The following is a 22402-nucleotide window of genomic DNA, read 5'->3' on the forward strand; positions in this document are numbered from 1 at the left end:
ATGACAATCACATAATTGAGAATTATAGCCAATAACAGTGAACTAAAAATAAGAATTGTCATAATCGTGTAATCAACAATTTTGGACAATAACCGTGAACTAAAAGTAATAAACGTCATAATCATCTTATTACATTCATTTTCGGCAGGGGGATTCAACTTTATTTTCAAGTAAGTTTACCCAATAGCAGCAGTCAAAACCATTTGTTTTTGAGACAGGAGAGACACAAAAGCGGTGCTGTATTTGTTGTAGCAAATTTTCAATGATGCATTATGATACATTACAAGCTCAAAACATTTTGAAATGTCAGCTTGCAACTTTTCTTATTTCTCTTCAAGTCTAATGTGTCATCCTTCAGCCATGTTGAAGTCAGCAGCAGCAGGGTCTAGCTGGATAGTTTCATCTCCTCAGCACAGTGACTTAAGAAATGAGAGACTGTCAGGGGTTTGGAAATGACCTGCGGCAGCAACGCCAGATGAAGTGAAACATTCCCTTAATGTGATGCTGTACATTACACACACACACACACACACACACACACACACACAACAGACAGTCAACAAAATGTCTATGTGTTATCACTAAACAGTCTATTCTATGAATTAGCCTAAAGTGAAACCTCTTTTTCTGCAGGGTTACCTATACTAAGCAGGAGCTCACGCAGATTGAGCAGCAAAGTCTAGCCTGGCGTCTCTTCCTCCCTACACTGTGGGCCCATAGAGACCACTGCAGCAAACTGTTATTTATTGAAGCTGTTTTATCAGTGCGGAGCTGTGAGGAGGGAAGCATCCACGGTAACCGCTGGTTTGAGCGCTTATTAAAGTTCCGTCTGCCGGCCTGAAACCCCAGCACAGGAGGGCCAGGGGGCTTCATACAGACAATTCCATCTATCACCCTCCCAGATGAAATTAATATATGTCACTGACAATTTAATATGGAGCCTAGACATATGCTCCCTATTGGAGAGTTCTGGCTCCAGGGCTGTGACATCACATCTAGACTCACCTACTGTGGGACTGAAAACACAAACAACACATAATACATTATGCACAAACCACATTTTCCAATTCTGATACCAGAACATGGTACAGTATTTCAGATCCTTTTAAAAACATGTATTGACTGCAGGCAAACTCTGTGTAGATACATTTACTTGTGCACTGTGTGTGTTTGAGTGAGTCAATGTGTGTGTGTGTGTGTGTGTGTGTGTGCCTAAGTGTGTGTACGTGTTGTGCATATAGGTGTGTGGGTGTCTGTTAAGGAGATGCAGACAGAACCAGCAGGCTGGACTGGGAACGCAACACACAGTGCAGATGGGGCTGAGTGGAAACGGATGAATCCACAACTCTGGAAGCTGGGGGAGTGAATCTGGGAAGGGAGACGGACTAACACACACACACACACACACACACACACACACACACACACAGTACAGTACAGTACAGTACATGGAGCCTTACCTGATGTCCATTTCTGATCTGCTCCAGAACCTTGTCATAGCAAACCTCCTCCATGTCATGAAGCTGCTGAATCTGAGAGAAACACATATTAGCTGTGTTAGAACTTTTTAAGAGCATTGGGCCAGTAAATGAAAGGTCGCTGGTTTGAATCCCTGATGGTGAAGAAATCTGCCGTTCTGCCCTTGAGCAAGGCAGTTAACTCCCAACAACAACTGCTATCCGGGCACCGATGACATGGACATCGATTAAGGCAGGCCCCCGCACCTCTCTGATTCAGAGGGGTTGGGTTAAATGCAGAAGACACATTTCAGTTGAATGCATTCAGTTGTGCAACTGACTACGTATCCCCCTTCCCATACGTTTGACCAGGTCAAATTATTCAGAAAAACTCCTGGCCCTGCTAAAGACACATGAGTTTGGCAGTATGGTCAGCTTGATGTGTGTTAGCAGTGTGCGTGTGTGTGATCACCTTGTTGGTGGTCTTGATGCCGACGAAGCTCTGTCCGAGGGGCACGGGTCTGAAGCGGCTGTCGAAGTAGAAGAGTCCGATATAGGGGTTGACGTGGAGGAAGGAGGCCACGTCCAGGTAGTTGGGCAGCGTGGCCGACAGACCCAGGATACGGATCATACTCTGGCTCGACTCCACCTGGAATAAACACACACCAAGGTCAAAGGTCACACCATGATGACATACTCTGAATGGACATCTTACCGCAACGTCCCACAATGACATCACAAGCCGATTGGACTTCACTAGTCATGACACAAAGTGATTTCAGTAGGTGATTTGGTCAAACCTGGATGCTTCCCTACACCAGTCTCTTAGACAAGGAAGAAGTGATAGAAAAGTGCTGTCTTGCGCCCTCCTGTAGCTCAGTTGGTAGAGCATGGCGCTTGCAACGCCAGGGTTGTGGGTTCGTTTCCCAAGGGGGGGCCAGTATGAAAAATGTATGCACTCACTAACTGTAAGTTGCTCTGCTAAATGACTAAAATGTAAAATGTTGTATACATGAGATGTGTACTATGTGCATACACTTTGGAGAGAAAAAGACAGTGTAGGTGTGTCTGTGTGTGAGAGAGAAAGAAAGCGAGAGTGAGGGAGAGAGAACAGATAGATGCAGACAGAGAGCAGCGAAGGAGAGAGAGTGAGTGCATGTGTGAAAGCCCTATCTCCTTGCCTCCTGTGCTGAGTGTGACAGGGAAGATTGGTAAGGCTTTTAATGTGATGCAGTACCTGTCTATACCCACTATCACGATAGGGCCCAGCCAATCCCTGGCAGCCGATAGGCTGAGCCGGGCCAGGGCTAACACACACACAGCACTGTGTCAGATCTATGTTACAAAGTTGTCCATACTGTAGATACACATTATGTTCATTAACAGTGTCCCAGTCAGCCTGGTTGGATAGTTGCCTTCTTACACACACCATTTCTCCATTAATCTCACTGGTAATGGGTTCTAGAGGCCGGCTGCTTTCCCTGGGCTTTATCCCAGATAGTCTATACATTATCAGCGATAGTTAATTATACAGTATTCAACACTTCTGCATCTATGATACTTTACCAAAGAGCCATCCACACTAATGCCCCAAGTGATGAACGGGTTTTAAAATGCAGGTAATAACCAACGTTTATCTCCAGAGTAATACAAAGCCTGGCGTTAGTCTACCCAACGACGGGAGAAAATTTAATAAACCAAAACTTTGACAAGCAAAACATCACATGTGATAACTGCTTCAGTTATCATCCTATATTTACATAAAGAGAAAGAAGGAAAATAAATATCCTTTAGAGCCTCAACTTAATTTAGAGACAGGGATTTCCATATTCATGAGGTTAAAAGATATGACCTTAAGCACCCTGTTCCTCCTGTGTCAGGAGCACCAGCCATGGTTCCTCCAGCAGAAAGCACTAACAATTAGGCTAGCCTGTCAGGTGTAGCGGTAATTGGACAGGAGGGATGTGTGTGTGTGCGAGAGTTTGTCGGGTGTGTGTAGTTAGGGTTGTGGGGTATCTGTTGAATGGGTTTGGGGTCCTTCAACTCCTGGTGCATTGTGGGTAGGAGTGGCGCAGTGGTCTAAGGCACTGCATCGCAGTGCTAGCTGTGCCACTAGAGATCCTGGTTCGAATCCAGGCTCTGTCGTAGCCGGCCGCGACCGGGAGACCCATGGGGCGGCACACAATTGGCCCAGCGTCGTCCAGGGTAGGGGAGGGAATGGCCGGCCAGGGTTGTGGGTTCGCCAGGGTTGTGGGTTCGATTCCCACGGGAGGCCAGTATGAAAAAATTATAATGTATGCACTCACTAAATGTAAGTCGCACTGGATAAGAGCGTCTGCTAAATGACAAAAAATGTAAATGTAAATGAATGGAGGCTAAGTATGTTGACAAAAACAAAAACACTATTACTGAACATCTTTGGGAGGGAGAAAGAGTGAACCATATAGACTCCGGTCTCTTATGTGTCTATATTTGTGGGTTCGGTTGAGGCGGAATAAGAGATGGCGGATTTCTTTACTGGGGCCTGAGTGCGTTTCTCCAATGGTTTATAGGTCTATCTAAGCTTGTCATTTCTCAATAAAGATACACACTAACACCCTAACTCAGTGTACCTTCTCACTGAAGCACATATCATTCTGAAGTCTGGTTGTTCCATGCACTCATGTGTGCTCTGGATCAAAGTTACCGCAACTTTGATGGTTAACCAAAATACTGATATGACCATATATGAGATATGATTTGTGGGTTATGACTGGCTGAGACTTCAAGACTTGTAGAGCAACAACAGACCACAGCCATAGGGTTATTGGACCCCCACAGACTTCCCTGGAAGGTTCCACAACAGAGCCCAGTGTCTGCTGTGCTGTCTGTGCTCTGACTGGTTTTCTGTCTCTTCTTGGAAACCAGAGAACTAAAGACTGTCCTTCTCCTTCAGAGAACTCGTGTTGTTTCCCCTCTTTACCTCTTCATATTTTATTGATGAGGTGACTCCTTTTTGTATTTCCAGAGGCAACAATCTTGCTTACTGTGCGCCAATCAATAATTCACAGTGTTTTAAAGACAGGAATACCTTCCAATGTGCTGTTGACTTTTGGCTCCAGTACTGCACACACACCTTAATTACAAACGCTGGCTGGAGAAACACAGGAAATACATTTCTGCTGTGCTACTCAGGATGGTTTGATCCATCTTGGATTTTATGTGCAAAAAAACAAAAACAAAAAAACACTGCCTCTGAAGCACCTGCCTGTGTGCGGTCTAGGTGAGTCTCTAGGTAGGGGAGGTGGAGTAGACTTTCAGGACGCTCCCTCAGCCCTTCTCCAGTGATAGCAGTTAAAGCTGCAGATAACAGCGGTTACATGTACAGACTGCTTTTCAATTACCTGACGGTTGACCTTACCCACCCAGAGGTCGCCGACGTCACAGCACACTAAAATAAAAATAAATAAAAAAACACTATCCTTTCAGTATCCTTCTCTCTCCATATCTCCCCTCTCGGTCATTCTCTCTCCCCCTCTCTCTGATCGATCTCTTTCTCCATTTTGTTCTCAACACTCCTCTCTTTCACTTCCAACTTTTATATCTGTCATCAATATTTTAATATTCATATTGGTATATCGATGTTTGTGTCTGCCCATGGAAAAAGTAATTCCAATCCCTCTTGTCACCTAGGAGACCGTGAAAATTCCTACCATGCATCTCTCTATCCCACCTCCATTTATTAATTTCCTCCCTGGCTGGGATTGACACCTGACGCCAGCTCGTCACAATGGAACACGGTTGCGGGACACTCCGGAACGATGGCTCCCATTTCCCTGACTGTCGGAATTTGCATAATCACTCTAATATCCCAAACGGCCGGGCTGATTCCTGCACAGGGAGCTGTCAATCATCATAAGAGGGAATCAGGCATCCCACTCAGACAGACAGCATAGCCCACAGACAGACAGGCTAACTAAAGCTAAATCACTGACTCTGACTGAGGTAAACACACAGCTCCACAAACAAAGACTAGACAAAACCCTTACAATATTTAACAACGATGTAAACCTGATATGGTTGAATGAGAATGACTGTGTTGTACTAATATTAATGTCCTTGTGCATAATGTTCACCATGGTGAGGTGACCCTAGTGTAATGATAGAGAGGGGGACTGACCTGTCGGAGTGTGCTGACCGCCAGGCTAGTGTGGTGAGAGGGGACAGGGGGACCAGGGGGGACCAGGGGGGGATAGGGTAGGATAAGAGCTGGGACCAGGGCTCTAAAGTGTGACAGCTCCAAAATATTTTGCTGTGAGACCTGGAATGTTATTTTGGGGGCACCAGTGCGACTATATATTTTTTTAATCACCCAGAATAGTTGTTATGATTAGGCTTCGCTGTACCGCTGCTTCCGAGTGCCATACTCGCGGGCCCGGAGAGTGCACCTATAAACCTGCGGCTGGCCAATCGGATGGCTCAGATTACCGTTATTGTCTGCAGCTTCCTCGAGCGCACAGAAAAATGTATACTGTGAGATTTCAAAACGTTTAAAACCATGACTAGAGAGAGACTTAACGAATACAGCAAAGAGCTGCTGTTTTTATGAGTGAGTTCATGTTTACGGTTTTATTCAGCACTGTAAACACTTTTTATTGAACACTTTTACAAGCCATAAAATGCGCTTCTCCCTTCTTCCAGTCGCACTTCAACCAGCACTGCAGCTGCAATGAATGAGTAGCAAAGTGTATCGAAATGCTTGCATTGATATTATCAGTGGCTTGTGTCTATTTTTATATCGAGGAATATTTCACTTTCACTGGTCATAGGAGTAACATGAATTTGTGCATGAGGCACAAATAATGCGTTGCGACTCGAGTTTCACCATCAGCTGGAAGACGGTGTCCCCTTTTTGGTCACAGTCAGTCTCAACGGAGGGAGGGAGAGCAGAGGGATGGTGAGAGGCAGACCCTCTGCAGCGCTCTCTCTCCCGCCGCTGAAACTGACCATCAGATGAATATCAGTCCAGTAAAATAAAAAAAGCACATTATTGAAATGTATGCTCACTCAGCTGTGCCTCACAAGTAATACAACAACTGATCTATTACCGGTGTGATCATAAACCATATGTTTTGAAATATAATTTAAATCATCTGAGAAGAACAACATCGGCAGGGCAATTCAAGCATAGCCAATATGCAGTGATAATGTATTGGGCCTATAGCCTACTGCACAAACCTCATTGCTACAGAACTGTTTTTAATTGGTTATTGTTGGATAGGTTTACATTTAAGTAATGTTAAAAAATATATAATAATTTACAATAAACAATGTCTTTAAAGGGTTATAGTTTCTAGCCACAGCATGTGCTTCAAAAGTAATTATAAACTGGGTGGTTCGAGCCCTGAATGCTGATTGGCTGACAGCAGTGGTATATCAGACCGTATACTACGGGTACGACAAAACATTTATTTTTACTGCTCTAATTACGTTGGTAACCAGTTTATAATAGCAATAAGGCACCTCGGGGGTTTGTGGTATATGGCCAATATACACTACTCAAAATACTAAAATAACACATCCTAGATCTGAATGAATGAAATAATCTTATTAAATACTTTTTTCTTTACATAGTTGAATGTGCTGACAACAAAAATCACACAAAAATTATCAATGGAAATCAAATTTATCAACCCATGGAGGTCTGGATTTGGAGTCACCCTCAAAATTAAAGTGGAAAACCACACTACAGGCTGATCCAACTTTGATGTAATGTCCTTAAAACAAGTCAAAATGAGGCTCAGTAGTGTGTGTGGCCTCCACGTGCCTGTATGACCTCGCTACAACGCCTGGGCATGCTCCTGATGAGGTGGCGGTTGGTCTCCTGAGGGATCTCCTCCCAGACCTGGACTAAAGCATCCACCAACTCCTGGACAACGTGGCGTTGGTGGATGGAGCGAGACATGTCCCAGATGTGCTCAATTGGATTCAGGTCTGGGGAACGGGTGGGCCAGTCCATAGCATCAATGCCTTCCTCTTGCAGGAACTGCTGACACTCCAGCCACATGAGGTCTAGCATTGTCTTGCATTAGGAGGAACCCAGGGCCAACCGCACCAGCATATGGTCTCACAAGGGGTCTGAGGATCTCATCTCGGTACCTAATGGCAGTCAGGCTACCTCTGGCGAGCACATGGAGGGCTGTGCGGTCCCCCAAAGAAATGCCACCCCACACCATGACTGACCCACCGCCAAACCGGTCATGCTGGAGGATGTTGCAGGCAGCAGAACGTTCTCCACGGCGTCTCCAGACTCTGTCACGTCTGTCACATGTGCTCAGTGTGAACCTGCTTTCATATGTGAAGAGCACAGGGCGCCAGTGGCGAATTTGCCAATCTTGGTGTTCTCTGGCAAATGCCAAACGTCCTGCACGGTGTTGGGCTGTAAGCACAACCCCCACCTGTGGACGTCGGGCCCTCCTACCACCCTCATGGAGTCTGTTTCTGACCGTTTGAGCAGACACATGCACATTTGTGGCCTGCTGGAGGTCATTTTGCAGGGCTTTGGCAGTGCTCCTCCTGCTCCTCCTTGCACAAAGGCGGAGGTAGCAGTCCTGCTGCTGGGTTGTTGCCCTCCTACGGCCTCCTCCACGTCTCCTGATGTACTGGCCTGTCTCCTGGTAGCGCCTCCATGCTCTGGACACTACGCTGACAGACACAGCAAACCTTCTTGCCACAGCTCGCATTGATGTGCCATCCTGGATGAGCTGCATTACCTGAGCCACTTGTGTGGGTTGTAGTCTCATGCTACCACTAGAGTGAAAGCACCGCCAGCATTCAAAAGTGACCAAAACATCAGCCAGGAAGCATAGGAACTGAGAAGTGGTCTGTGGTCACCACCTGCAAAACCAGTCCTTTATTGGGGGTGTCTTGCTAATTGCCTATAATTTCCACCTGTTGTCTATTCCATTTGCACAACAGCATGTGAAATTTATTGTCAATCAGTGTTGCTTCCTAAGTGGACAGTTTGATTTCACAGAAGTGTGATTGACTTGGAGTTACATTGTGTTGTTTAAGTGTTCCCTTAATTTTTTTTAGCAGTGTACTACGGCTAAGGGCTGTATCCAGGCACTCCGTGTTGCGTCGTGCATAAGAACAGCCCTTAGCCATGGTATATTGGCCATATACTACACCTCCTTGCTTTATTGCTTAAATATAATTAATATATGCCCAATATAGGCTTTATCTCAATCAATAAAATAAAATCAGCTTTTCTGGTGCTCCTAAATTTTATGTTGTGCTCCTTTAAAGTTGTATATAAATATATATATATTTTTTTTTTACACCTGGCTGAGCCAGAGAGGTACTGACCTGTCGTAGTGTCCTGGCCACCAGGCACTCCAGAACTGGTCCTCTGTCCTCGTGTAGCAGATGCACCTCGTCCAGGATGAGGAGCTTTACAATCTGGGACAGGGCCACGTCCCCAACGCTCTTCCTTGTCACTACGTCCCACTTCTCAGGGGTAGTCACCAGCATCTGGAACACAACAGATGGACACACACAGTCAGTAACAGATAGATGAACACACATACAGAATTGATTTGTCAGTCGATCCAAAAGTACCTGTTCAGCCCCATATACTCAAAATCCATGACATACTTAGGGACAGAGTTCTTCATGACCATCAGACCAGGGTCCTGTGTCATAACTAGGAGACAGAGTTCTTCATGACCATCAGACCAGGGTCCTGTGTTTTAACTAGGGGACAGAATTCATCCTGTTCAGGTCACGTGAACAAGAAAAACTCTGGGCCCTTTGTGTCATATACACCACTTGCAACCATAGCACTCTATCCATCATCTGTGTTATCAGTTCATCCCTCTATCCTCTATACATACCTCACTCCTCCTTTGCCATCTTCTTAATCACCCTCTCACCTGTTCCTGTTTAAAACCCAGACCCTTTGGGCCCCTCTGTGCCATCGCTCTAGTGCAATTAAGCCTCTGACGATAGAAAAACACAACAATGCATAATGAATGGTGTGTGCGAGCTGTTTGCCAACCCATCGGTGTGTGTTGTCTGGGTGTGCGGAAATTCCTATTAAACACTTTTTGTAAAAAGCAGTTAATTAAAGACTGTAGTTTACATTTAAATCCATCTGGCTAGCCATTACAGACTGGCGCTCCTTCCTAGCAGAGAGGAAATGGTCACGCACGCACACACACACTGCCATTAGAGACTGGCACGGTGCTAGCAGAGAGGAAAGAAGTGGCTGTCTTAATTAGGCTGCAGGTTAATCTAAATGGAAGCTCTGGCTTCCAAACAAATGACTAGCAGGCCAAAGTGCTTTCTTTAATTACACAACAAAAACAATGAAAAGACGCCATTTGACTTAACAGGAAACAGTCATTATTTTCCTTGTATTGTTTTTAATAACGTTGATATTGATCTGGTTATTTATTTATATGACTGGCTGCTAAGTGTATTACATTTATAGTTGGAGAGACTCCCACGGATTGATTTCAGGGCCGCGAAAACCATCCCCTAGATAAAATACAATATTTGTGAATATGCAGCGTTGGTGAAATAGAAGAGAGTGCAGTCCTGGAAAACAATGGGGCAGATAAAGACCTGTGTCAAAGTGGGCTTCCATTATAGAACATTTAGAATGACTAGAAAGGACATACACATTCAAATCAACGTTCCATGACGATCACATTGAAATAGGGTCCTAGAACTGTTCTGATGTGCAGGTTGCAGCTCGTCTGTGGTGGCCAGCTCCAGCCATATGATGAGTGGGGCTCTACCCAACGTGCACACAGTGGATCAGAACAATTCTAGAACACTAGGAGCCGTTTTCCTGAACACCTATTAAGCCTAGTCCTGAACAAAAATCATGCTGAATGGAGAATCTCCATTGAAATAACATTTGAGTCTAGGACTAAGCCTAACGTGTGTCTGAGAAACCGACCCTATATGTCTTTGTGATGTGACTCAGAGCACAGGGACCTGCCCCAGCTCCGTGTTAATGAGGGGGGCTCTACCCAGGCAGCTCTACCCAGCGTGGTAACAGTGATGTGTGCAGCCATGTGGAACCCGGGGCCATGACGAGGTCTTCCCACACTACCACTTATCTACTAATTACCTGTCTGACTGACTGACTGTCTGTGTGTCTGTCTGTGCGTGCGTGTCTTTCTGTATGTCTGTCTGTGGAGCAGAGTGCCAGGGTCCCACTCTGTCAATAAGTTAATATTTACTCTCTGGACTGAGGGAGAGAAACTTAGAGAGCCAGCACGCCGGCTGCTCATTCATCCCACCCACCCGCACACTGGCATGTCTGCAAGCCAGCAGCCTCTCCAAGCCTGTCTACTGTTACCATGGTAACTATCAGTGCCACAGAGAGAGAGAGAGGGGGTGTGGGAGGAGGGAAAGGTAAGAGGGTAGAATTGTTTCACTGCTTTCATACTGTAAGTGAACGACTAATGGCTCGTCAAGGCTAAAACAAACATGGAGGAACATAAAAAACCTAGACAAATGTATCTAAGTGTGTAATCTAACATGCACATCGACTGCATGTTTTTGATGGGAGTTGTGACAATAGCAGTCACAGAAATCAAATCAACGTTTATTTGTCGTGTACACAGATCAGCAGATGTTAAAGCAGGTGCAGTGAAATGCTTGTGTTTCTAGCTCCAGCACTGCAGTAAATGTCTAACAGTACAATACTACTACAAAAAAGCAAAGAAGAAATTAAGTAGGAAAAAGGTATGTACAGCAGTAGTTATATAGGATGAGCTATGTGGAGAATGTACAGTATGTACATATCAAGTAAGTAATCAATTAGCTTAATTTCTCAGAGATCAAATTCAATTTCAACAGAATCATATTGTAGGAATGCTAATCTTATCTGTATATAACTACAGCAAAGATTTTACACATACAGTGTATGCAAACATGAGAAACAAACACTGGTGTGAGTGTGTCTGTAAGGGAGGGAGGGAGGGAGGGAGGGAGGGAGGGAGGGAGGGAGGGAGGGAGACAAATAGAAAGGCCTTTTAGAAAGTTGTTTCAGATAACCAAAATTGATGAGGATCATTAAAAAATCCTCCTTATTTACCCTGAGGTCTCTAGTGAGCTAACTTTATAGTACCTAGTGAACTTTAATGGAGTTGTTATTTGAGTTTTAATGAACTTACTCCACACTAGCAGAAACAGAGGGTATTTCATCCAAAACTCTGCAGTCTGGGTAGATAGGCTAGCAAGGCTGGCTGGTGGGTGAATGCAGGGGGTAAGGATAATATTGTTGAACCTCTGCCTTTCCATCCTCATTAAAAGTGTGTGTGTGCCCTCTCTCTCACAAGGAAACAAACACAAGTGCACACACACGCAGACACACACCTCCAGATTAACTGCTATTGACCTCATTTCCCAAGATTCACATATCTCTCTCTCTCTCTCCCTCCCTCTATTTTTCTCTCTCCCTCCCTCTCTCTGCTTTCATCTCTCCATCCTTAAGTACCAGGAGGTTTATGAACCTCTAAAGTCTAAGCTCTACTATCCTCTTTTGGATTTGCTAGATATACTTGTTCTTGGCAACCTTTTCAGCCTACTCCATCTCTCTGTCTCCCTCTGTCTCCCTCTGTCTACCTCTCCCCCACCTCTCAGTGAGGTGCTCACTAGATGAAGGAGTTTAGCCTACATCCTTCACTCCATCCTCCTTTTTGTTTCACAAATCCCATTCATCCTCTTTTTCTACCTTCCTGTTTCACAAACGCAACGTTGACTCACAAATACAGTCAAACGCACTCGGGAAAATAATGACTAATAATGCAAATATATGCTTAATGAAATGAATATAAAACAAGGGATAAGTAGTGGGAAATATGAATGATATTACCATTGAGAGAATAAACACCTGGTTGACAGAGCTATTGACAAGTGCATTAGAGACAAGAACAAACTCATTTACAGACCACTAACTGAGACAAACAACCTAATTGGTTGATTTGCTGGGGAGCTGTTACAATTGGATATTGGATTGGACAATTGATTAATCATTTTAATTGAAAGAAAACATCTGATTGGTTATGTCACTATGAGCATAACAAGTGGCAATTTAAATGGTTTAGTTACTCAACAACAACATTATATTCATCATCTTCATTTTGTGAGTGGCAGGTTTTTCCTGACCACGGATGTATTTCAAATATTAGCTACTCTCAACTCATGTCAATTACATTTCCAATATATCCGGCGATCTTGTTAAGTTGGGAGAACAGAGTAGCCTATGTAGCCATAACTACTGTAGGGCTCTTATTTTAACACCTTGAATTGGGAGAGCACTTTAAAAGAGGTTGACTAAAGTACTGCTGGGTAATGTTGAAAGCATCGGCGGTGCACAGAAAACCACATTCTCCCCCTCTCCTCTCCTCTCCCTCCCCCCCTGCGCTAAAATACAAGCACCACCTTCAAAGGCACAAATACAGTGGACAATAAACAGGATATGAATTTGGTATTTTACAGTACAACTAACTGCAGTCAACATGGCAACTACAACTAAGGCTGCTGAGAACAAGGAATCAGGAAAATGGAGAGGGGGGTAGTATATATAGATAAGATATGGAGACCCAGAGAACACACACACGCCTTGAGAGAATGTCGCACACGTAGCCACACACTGACCTCTCAGAGATTTTTCTGCCATTGTAATCCTTGGGCAGGCTGCCTAAGTGTTTTTTCGGGTCGCTTAAGTCCTAACAGTTAATAAAAAACAAAAACTATATATAACTATATATATATATATATATATATATATATATATATATATATATATATGAAATGTATATATATTTATATATATTACATATACATATATATAATTATTTGATATTCATTTTCGGGATGGAAAAACACTAAGTGTAAACTTAATAGACTAAAACCAGATATAAAGTATGTATGTAGAAAAGATAATGGACCTATATATTTTTTTATAATATTAACTTTGAGAACTAACACCAAAATAAAGGCTAGACAGTCGGGAGAATTGAAAATTCCCAAAACAATGAATTTAGCAGCATTCATTTTGTTATTAGGTCTGAGCAAAAGAACACAGCATTATCCATGGGAAAAATGAATAGAATTGCAGGAAACTAGCTTTAAAACTGCAAAATGTTCTCTCAGCTCAATGGCAGAATATGTAGAATCGCACAAAATAAAACTTTAAAACTGCAACATATTTTTCTCAGTTGCATGGCAAAATGTGTAGAATTGCGTGAAATTAGCTTTAAAATGGCAAACATTTCTCTACAGTGCCAAGATGCGGGCCTCTAAACCTTTCTCAAAAATGTAGCCGTGTCGTCGGCCAACCCCCTAAGAACCTTTTTGATCAAGAAAAAACCCTGCCTCTGACCTCTGAGTGACCCTGCATGACTGTGACTGGGGTCTAGTGTGAGAAACTATGTGGTGGTGCTGGCCTCTCTATGGCTTATCAGTTCTATCAGTAGCTGTGTTGCAGTGAAGGAACAGTCATTTTATAAAGCCTGCCAGAGAATTAAGTACAGGAGGACACCAGCGAGAGATAAGGAACTGCACTAGTCTCCTATATAAAGCAGGAGAGGGACACTATCATCGTTGGAGGGTGTGTGTGTGTGTGTGTGTGTGTGTGTGTGTGTGTGTGTGTGTGTGTGGCGCCTGCATTCGGAAGCCTCGCCAATTCTTGTTTTTATGACTTTTATTTTGAACTAAGACAGGAGAGCAACCATTAGCTATACTGCAGTTGTGTAAGTTGCTGTGGCTGTGTGACTCATGGACACAATATTGTCTCCTACTCTTCACTGCAGAATGCCAGATGTGTGACTGAAGTCTGTGATGTGACCTGAAGCTAACTGAGCCCAAATTGCAGTGTGAGGAGACCAGCTGTAACACACTGTTTTTGGCCCTGTGGATCTCAAATTAAATCACATTTGCCACATGCGCCGAATACAACAAGTGTAGACCATACAATGAAATGCTTACTTACAAGCCCTTAACCAACAATGCAGTTTTAAGTAAAAAATTGATAAGTAAAAAAATTACAAATAACAAATAATTAAAGAGCAGCAGCAAAATAAAATAACAGTTGGGAGGCTATATACAGGAGGTACCGGTACAGAGTCAATGTGCGGGGGCACCAGTTAGTCGAGGTAATATGTACATGTGGGTAGAGTTAAAGTGACTATGCATAGATAATAAACAGAGTAGCAACAGCGTAAAAGAGGGGGTGGGGTGGGGTGGGGTGGGGGGGCAATGCAAATAGTCCGGGTAGTCATGATTAGCTGTTCAGGAGTCTTATGGCTAGGGGGTAGAAGATGTTAAGAAGCCTTTTGGACCTAGACTTGGCACTCTGGTACCGCTTGCCATGCGGTAGCAGAGAGAACAGTCTATGACTAGGGTGGCTGGAGTCTTTGACAATTTTTAGGGCCTTCCTCTGTCCCAGACACTGTTATTGGCCCTGTGGATCTCTGTCCCAGACACTGTTATTGGCCCTGTGGATCTCTGTCCCAGACACTTTTATCGGTCCTGTGGATCTCTGTCCCAGACACTGTTAATGGACCTGTGGATCTCTGTCCCAGACACTGTTATTGGCCCTGTGGATCTCTGACCCAGACTGTTATTGGATCTGTGGATCTCTGTCCCAGACACCGTTATTGGCCCTGTGGATCTCTGTCCCAGACAGTCTAATGTTGATGTTGTCTCGATCCTGTTATTTCCCTCTGCTGTGTAAACCCTGCTACTCTATAACAGCCATAAGCTGCTATGACAGATACCCTTTTCACACTACTGAGCCTATCGAGCCAAACCAAGCCAAGCTTTACTGGGCTAGCCTGTTTACCTATCACCATAGTTACTGGAATGGACAATGTAAAGAAAGAGATCAGAGCCAGAACAGTACGGTTAGGGTTGGCACTATAGCAGGACAATGACCCTAAGCATACTGCTAAAGCAACACTCGAGTGGTTTAAGGGGAAACATTTAAATGTCTTGGAATGGCTGAGTCAAAGCACAGACCTCAATCCAATTGAGAATATGTGGTATGACTTAAAGATTGCTGTACATCAGCGGAACCCATCCAACTTGAAGGAGCTGGAGCAGTTTTGCCATGAAGAATGGGCAAAAATCCCAGTGGCTAGATGTGCCAAGCTTATAGAGACATACCCCAAGATACTTGCAGCTGTAATTGCTGCAAAAGGGGGCTCTACAAAGTATTGACTTTGGGGGGGGGGGGGGGGGGAAATAGTTATGCATGCTCAAGTTTTCAGTTTTTTTGTCTTATTTCTTGTTTGTTTCATAATAAAAAAGATTTTGCATCTTCAAAGTGGTAGGCATGTTGTGTAAATCAAATGATACAAACCCCCCAAAAATCCATTTATATTCCAGGTTGTAAGGCAACAAAATAGGAAAAATGCCAAGGGGGTGAATACTTTCGCAAGCCACTGTATACAGTACCAGTCAAACGTTTGGACACACCTTCTCATTCAAGGGTTTTTCTCTACATTTGAGCTGTTCTTGCCATAATACGGACTTGGTCTTTTACCAAATAGGGCTATCTTATGTATACCACCCCTACCTTGTCACAAAACAACTGATTGGCTCAAATGCATTAAGAAGGAAAGACATTCCACAAATTAACTTTAGGCCTGGCTCACAGTCAGCGTTCCAATTCATCCCAAAGTTGTTTGATGGGGTTGAGGTCAGGGCTCTGTGCAGGCCAGTCAAGTTCTTCCACACCGATCTCGACAAACCATTTCTGTATGGACCTCGCTATGTGCACGAGGGCAATGTCATGCTGACAGGAAAGGGCCTTCCCCAAACTGTTGCCACAAAGTTGGAAGCACAGAATCGTCTAGAATGTCATTGTATGCAGTAGCGTTAAGATTTCCCTTCAATGGACCTAAGAGCCTGAACCATGAAAATAGTCCCAGACCATTATTCCTCCTCCACCAAACTTTACAGTTGGCACTATTCATTCGGGCAGGTAGCGTTCTCCTGGCATCCGCCAAACCCAGATTTATCCGTCAGACTGCCAGATGGTGAAGTGTGATTCATCACTCCAGAGCACGCTTTTCCACTGCGCCAATGGCGGCGAGCTTCACACTACTCCAGCCAAAGAAACAGTCAAAAACTGTAAAATGCCCATCGCTATTACATGCACACAATAATTTGATTATTGTGAATAGTCAGATTAATATAATAGTCCGATATAAACGTTTACATGCTTTGAAAGAATGAAAGAAGACCGATTTCCCAAATAATCCTGTTAACATGGACACATCTGAAATTGAGCTACCTGATGGGACTTCGACAAATGCAGAAAATCTGCAAACAAAATAAACGTTCTACCACAGCTATACCCATGTAATTTTTTGTGAAACATATTTGAGTCGGAGTTCGGACATTTAAAGTTAACATGTGAAAACTATTTCTAAGATGCATACTTTCAGTTTTTCCAAACTCACATGACTCTCGCAAAATAATTTTGAAATACATTGCTATAACTTTGATTAAGGTGTTTTTTACATGTCCTAATAATTCTATAGATTGCTCAGAACACCAGGTGTTTTAATCAGCGTATGCTTACTTCGATTTTAACCTTACGCCAATGAAGATAAGTAGAGTAAGGTGTTTACATGACTATTGCCATAACCGACCTACTGTCACAATCAGTTTAATATTGATTTATTAGTGTGCATGTAAACGTACTCAGCGTGAAGAGGGTACGGAGCTCCTGTGATCCAGAGAGCCGAGCTGAGAGCCAACCACTGGGAGGCGCTAGAGAGCAGACGTGAGGCAGAACACAACTCCACTCTGGACCAATGGAGCACAGGGAAAGCCTACGCAGAAACTGTGTGCGCGTGTGTATGCTTGCACACCCGTGTGTGTTTGTACAGTACCTGTGTACGCAGGATCTCCCCTTTGGTTAGCTGCATGTCTCCAGTGAGCTCTTTGACAGCAATGCCCAGTGGCTCCAACCGCTTACTGAAGTAATTAGTCATCTCTGCTGCCAGGGCCTTCATAGGAGCTACATACACTATCTACAGAGAAAGGGAGAGAGGGAGGGAGAGAGAGATGGAGGGAAGGGAGGGAGAGAGGGGGGAGTAGGAAAGAAGAGAGAGAAAGAGGGCAGCAAGAAAGAGGGAGGGAGATACATATATATAGAGAAAAGGGAGAACGGTGTGCAGGGAGGGGGGAGAAGGAGCGAGAAAGTGATAGAGAAAGTGGAAGGCCACGGTCATGATAAATGAGTGAACAGCACAGTATCACTTGTTCCCTGGCAACCAGCATAAATCACTATTTATTGAAAAATATGAAGCAGGCCACTTAGATTAAGAACGTTTAATGGAGATGTATGAAAAGTGGCTATCGTCGCTGGCTGGCATTGGGTGTGGTGTTAGAATGTGTGTGTGTTAGAACATATGTGTGTGTGTGTGTGGGGGTGGGGGGGGGTAGGGGGGCTTTATAAGGACAACCAATAATACATGTGTTCAATTGTGCACTTTGCTGACTATGCCTGAGTTGATCTACTGTATGTATGTACATCTCGCTCGCTTGCTCACACACACACACACACACACACACACACACACACACACACACACACACACACACACAGCTGAGTGGTACCTTGAACTCGTCCTTCTTGATGACCCCTCCAGGTTGGAGGTGCTGTCTGATCTCATGGAGGACTGTGAGCATGGCGATGTTGGTCTTGCCGGCCCCGGTGGGGGCACAGATGAGCAGGTTCTCATTGGTGTTGTAGGCTGTCTCAAACACTATGGACTGGATCCTGTTCAGACGCTGCATCCCCTTAAACACCAACTGACCAACCTGGGGGCAATGAAAGCGGGGCGAGAGACAGAGTGGGGGAGGAGAGAGAGAGCAAGAGAGAGAGAGAGCGAGAGAGAGGAAGACAATAAGAAAAGGTTAAAATCACAGAGTCATTATGAGAGTCATTATAAAGACATGGGAGCATGATGATACAAGTCTAACACACCCGTCAGGACGGAGCAGAGTGGACAGGAGGGATGGTCAGAGCCCCCCACACATACACACGAGTGTACAACTATCTACCATTAACTTCCCTCATACTATTTGGCCCGCAGGTGGTTTTATTTGGCCTCCCAAGTATTCTGAGCAAAAAAAATTAAATAATAATAATAATAATAATAATAAAAATAATGTGTGGTGGAATTTTTATTGTTGGACATAGACTGTAAAAACACCATGAAATCAGCTCCAAGTAATTTTAATTTAAGAAATCTGTTCCCAAGTTTTCCCACGCATTATAGAGAGACACTTGATCGTATACAAATGTAAGTAAGGTTTGGGCTTTTTGCGGTCAATTTGCAGTCAACAAATTATTTGTAATTATGTTCCAGCCCCCCGACCATCCGCTCAATAAAATGTTTTATGATGATCCCTGCTATAGGGGCTGAGTGAGGCGTGCTGTACTGTTGCCTGGTGGGAGGTTGCAGACAGGGTGTGGGAAGGGGGAGGGCTTTGACTGCCAGTAGGAGAGAGGTTAAATCCTGAGTGGTGGGAACAGCTGTCAGTCAACCTGCCCACCGCCTGACTTCTCCATGGCAACATACCGTGGGTGACAGACAGGCCTCAATCTCCCGGCGACCGACGCTGATAAGGAGAGAAATGGCCCTTCTGAAAGACAGCAACCGTGACTAGTCGACCGCCCACTACTCAGACACACACACACACACACTCAGCCGTCAGAGTGGGCAGTTAACTGCTCTGGCCACCCTCACTCCTAGAGAGACACAGAACTATAAGCCCTACTTACATTACATACCAATGACAGTAAAACCACTAGTAATTCTACTGAGACATACTGTCACACTGGCAGACAACTCTAAATGGAGCCTTTCGCCTTGCCATAGGTAATGATGACTACAGCGTACACTACAGTTTGCCAGGAGATACAGAATGGTTGAGATGACAGTACAGACTTGTCACTGCAGGTCCAGGTGTGTGCTCTGTCCCTGTCTGTCCATCAATCTCCCTCTCTCACTCACTTCATAGCCCTCTTTTACTTCATGCTCCCTCTATCAACTCTTTCTCTCTCTCTCGCTCTCTCTCTCTCTCTCGGAGTGGATCGGGATGTCTTGAGCTTAGACAGCAGTATCATTTATTTAAGGATTCATTAAAAATATGTCATCACTCTCCTCTTCCTCCCCATTTCACTCTGACACTCATAAAAATAAATAATTTGAGTGCTGCGTGTCATCCAGGGACTGGGGCTAAAGAGGAGAGAAGAGGCTGGAGGCAGCCCTGCGGCCATGGCAAACCAACCCAACTCTGATGACGGCAGGAGGAATAGGATCAATTATTAATGCATCAAAGAGCAACTTTATTAGAGTCCACTTAAGCCGGTGGAAGGCTGAAGGACAATTGATTGGTTTCAACATGGCACTGAGCGAAAGAACGAATGGTGGAGTAGCAGGTCCTCTACACTGACTGACAGCTAGTTGGCTAGCGCTGGCAACGGATACTCATGTACCTGTCTCACACCAGAGAGAGGAATATATACAGTGGGGAGAACAAGTATTTGATACACTGCCGATTTTGCAGGTTTTCCTACTTACAAAGCATGTAGAGGTCTGTAATTTGTATCATAGGTACACTTCAACTGTGAGAGACGGAATCTAAAACAAAAATCCAAAAAATCACATTGTATGATTTTTAAGTAATTAATTTGCATTTTATTGCATAACATAAGTATTTGATCACCTACCAACCAGTAAAAATTCCGGCTCTCACAGACCTGTTAGTTTTTCTTTAAGAAGCCCTCCTGTTCTCCACTCATTACCTGTATTAACTGCACCTGTTTGAACTCGTTACCTGTATAAAAGACACCTGTCCACACACTCAATCAAACAGACTCCAACCTCTCCACAATGGCCAAGACCAGAGAGCTGTGTAAGAACATCAGGGATAAAATTGTAGACCTGCACAAGGCTGGGATGGGCTACAGGACAATAGGCAAGCAGCTTGGTGAGAAGGCAACAACTGTTTGGCGCAATTATTAGAAAATGGAAGAAGTTATAGATGACGGTCAATCACCCTCGGTCTGGGGCTCCATTCAAGATCTCACCTCGTGGGGCATCAATGATCATGAGGAAGGTGAGGGATCAGCCCAGAACTACACGGCAGGACCTGGTCAATGACTTGAAGAGAGCTGGGACCACAGTCTCAAAGAAAACCATTAGTAACACACTACGCCGTCATGGATTAAAATCCTGCAGCGCACGCAAGGTCCCCCTGCTCAAGCCAGCGCATGTCCAGGCCCGTCTGAAGTTTGCCAATGACCATCTGGATGATCCAGAGGAGGAATGGGAGAAGGTCATGTGGTCTGATGAGACAAAAATATAGCTTTTTGGTCTAAACTCCACTCGCCGTGTTTGGAGGAAGAAGAAGGATGAGTACAAACCCAAGAACACCATCCCAACCGTGAAGAATGGAGGTGGAAACATCATTCTTTGGGGATGCTTTTCTGCAAAGGGGAAAGGACGACTGCACCATATTGAGGGGAGGATGGATGGGGCCATGTATCGCGAGATCTTGGCCAACAACCTCCTTCCCTCAGTAAGAGCATTGAAGATGGGTCGTGGCTGGGTTTACCAGCATGACAACGACCCGAAACACACAGCCAGGGCAACGAAGGAGTGGCTCCGTAAGAAGCATCTCAAGGTCCTGGAGTGGCCAAGCCAGTCTCCAGACCTGAACCCAATAGAAAATCTTTGGAGGGAGCTGAAAGTCCGTATTGCCCAGCGACAGCCCCGAAACCTGAAGGATCTGGAGAAGGTCTGTATGGAGGAGTGGGCCAAAATCCCTGCTGCAGTGTGTGCAAACCTGGTCAAGACCTACAGGAAACGTATGATCTCTGTAATTGCAAACAAAGGTTTCTGTACCAAATATTAAGTTCTGCTTTTCTGATGCAATAAAATGCAAATTAATTACTTAAAAATCATACAATGTGATTTTCTGTATTTTTTGGGGGGATTCCGTCTCTCACATTTGAAGTGTACCTATGATAAAATTACAGACCTCTACATGCTTTGTAAGTAGGAAAATCTGCAAAATCAGCAGTGTATCAAATACTTGTTCTCCCCACTGTGTATATATATATATATATATATACATATACAGTGAGGGGAAAAGTATTTAATCCCCTGCTGATTTTGTATGTTTGCCCACTGACAAAGAAATGATCAGTCTATAATTTTAATGGTAGGTTTATTTGAACAATGAGAGACAAAATAACAACAAAATAAATCCAGAAAAACGCATGTCAAAAATTTTATGAATTCATTTGAATTTTAATGAGGGAAATAAGTATTTGACCCCTCTCAATCAGAAAGATTTCTGGCTCCCAGGTGTCTTGTATACAGGTAACGAGCTGAGATTAGGAGCACACTCTTAAAGGGAGTGCTCCTAATCTCAGCTTGTTACCTGTATAAAAAGACACCTGTCCACAGAAGCAATCAATCAATCAGATTACAAACTCTCCACCATTGCCAAGACCAAAGAGCTCTCCAAGGATGTCAGGGACAAGATTGTAGACCTACACAAGGCTGGAATGGGCTACAAGACCATCGCCAAGCAGCTTGGTGAGAAGGTGACAACAGTTTGTGCGATTATTCGCAAATGGAAGAAACACAAAAGACCTGTCAATCTCCCTCGGCCTGGGGATCCATGCAAGATCTCAACTCGTGGAGGTCCAATGATCATGAGAACGGTGAGGAATCAGCCCAGAACTACACGGGAGGATCTTGTCAATGTTCTCAAGGCAGCTGGGACCATAGTCACCAAGAAAACAATTGGTAATACACTACGCCGTAAAGGACTGAAATCCTGCAGCGCCCGCAAGGTCCCCTTGCTCAAGAAAGCACATATACAGGGCCGTCTGAAGTTTGCCAATG

The 22402-nt window shown here is 44.2% G+C and overlaps 1 protein-coding gene across 1 annotated transcript in view; it reads right to left on the reverse strand.

Moving 5' to 3' along the window:
• Positions 1-22402, reverse strand: part of LOC311116043 (activating signal cointegrator 1 complex subunit 3-like) — a gene marked incomplete at its 3' end in the record, with an annotated part of 112076 nt that overhangs the window by 19814 nt on the left and 69860 nt on the right. The window contains exons 10-14 of the mRNA XM_084191177.1: positions 18093-18296; positions 17363-17503; positions 8805-8969; positions 1930-2106; positions 1461-1532 (exon numbers count right to left, since the gene is read on the reverse strand). Of these exons, the coding sequence (XP_084047303.1) occupies positions 1461-1532; positions 1930-2106; positions 8805-8969; positions 17363-17503; positions 18093-18296 (759 nt within the window). The remainder of the gene's footprint in view (positions 1-1460; positions 1533-1929; positions 2107-8804; positions 8970-17362; positions 17504-18092; positions 18297-22402) is intronic.

This window comes from Coregonus lavaretus (assembly GCF_964263955.1).
Source record: "Coregonus lavaretus genome assembly, contig: HAP1_SCAFFOLD_989, whole genome shotgun sequence".
Classification (NCBI taxonomy): Eukaryota; Metazoa; Chordata; class Actinopteri; order Salmoniformes; family Salmonidae; genus Coregonus; species Coregonus lavaretus.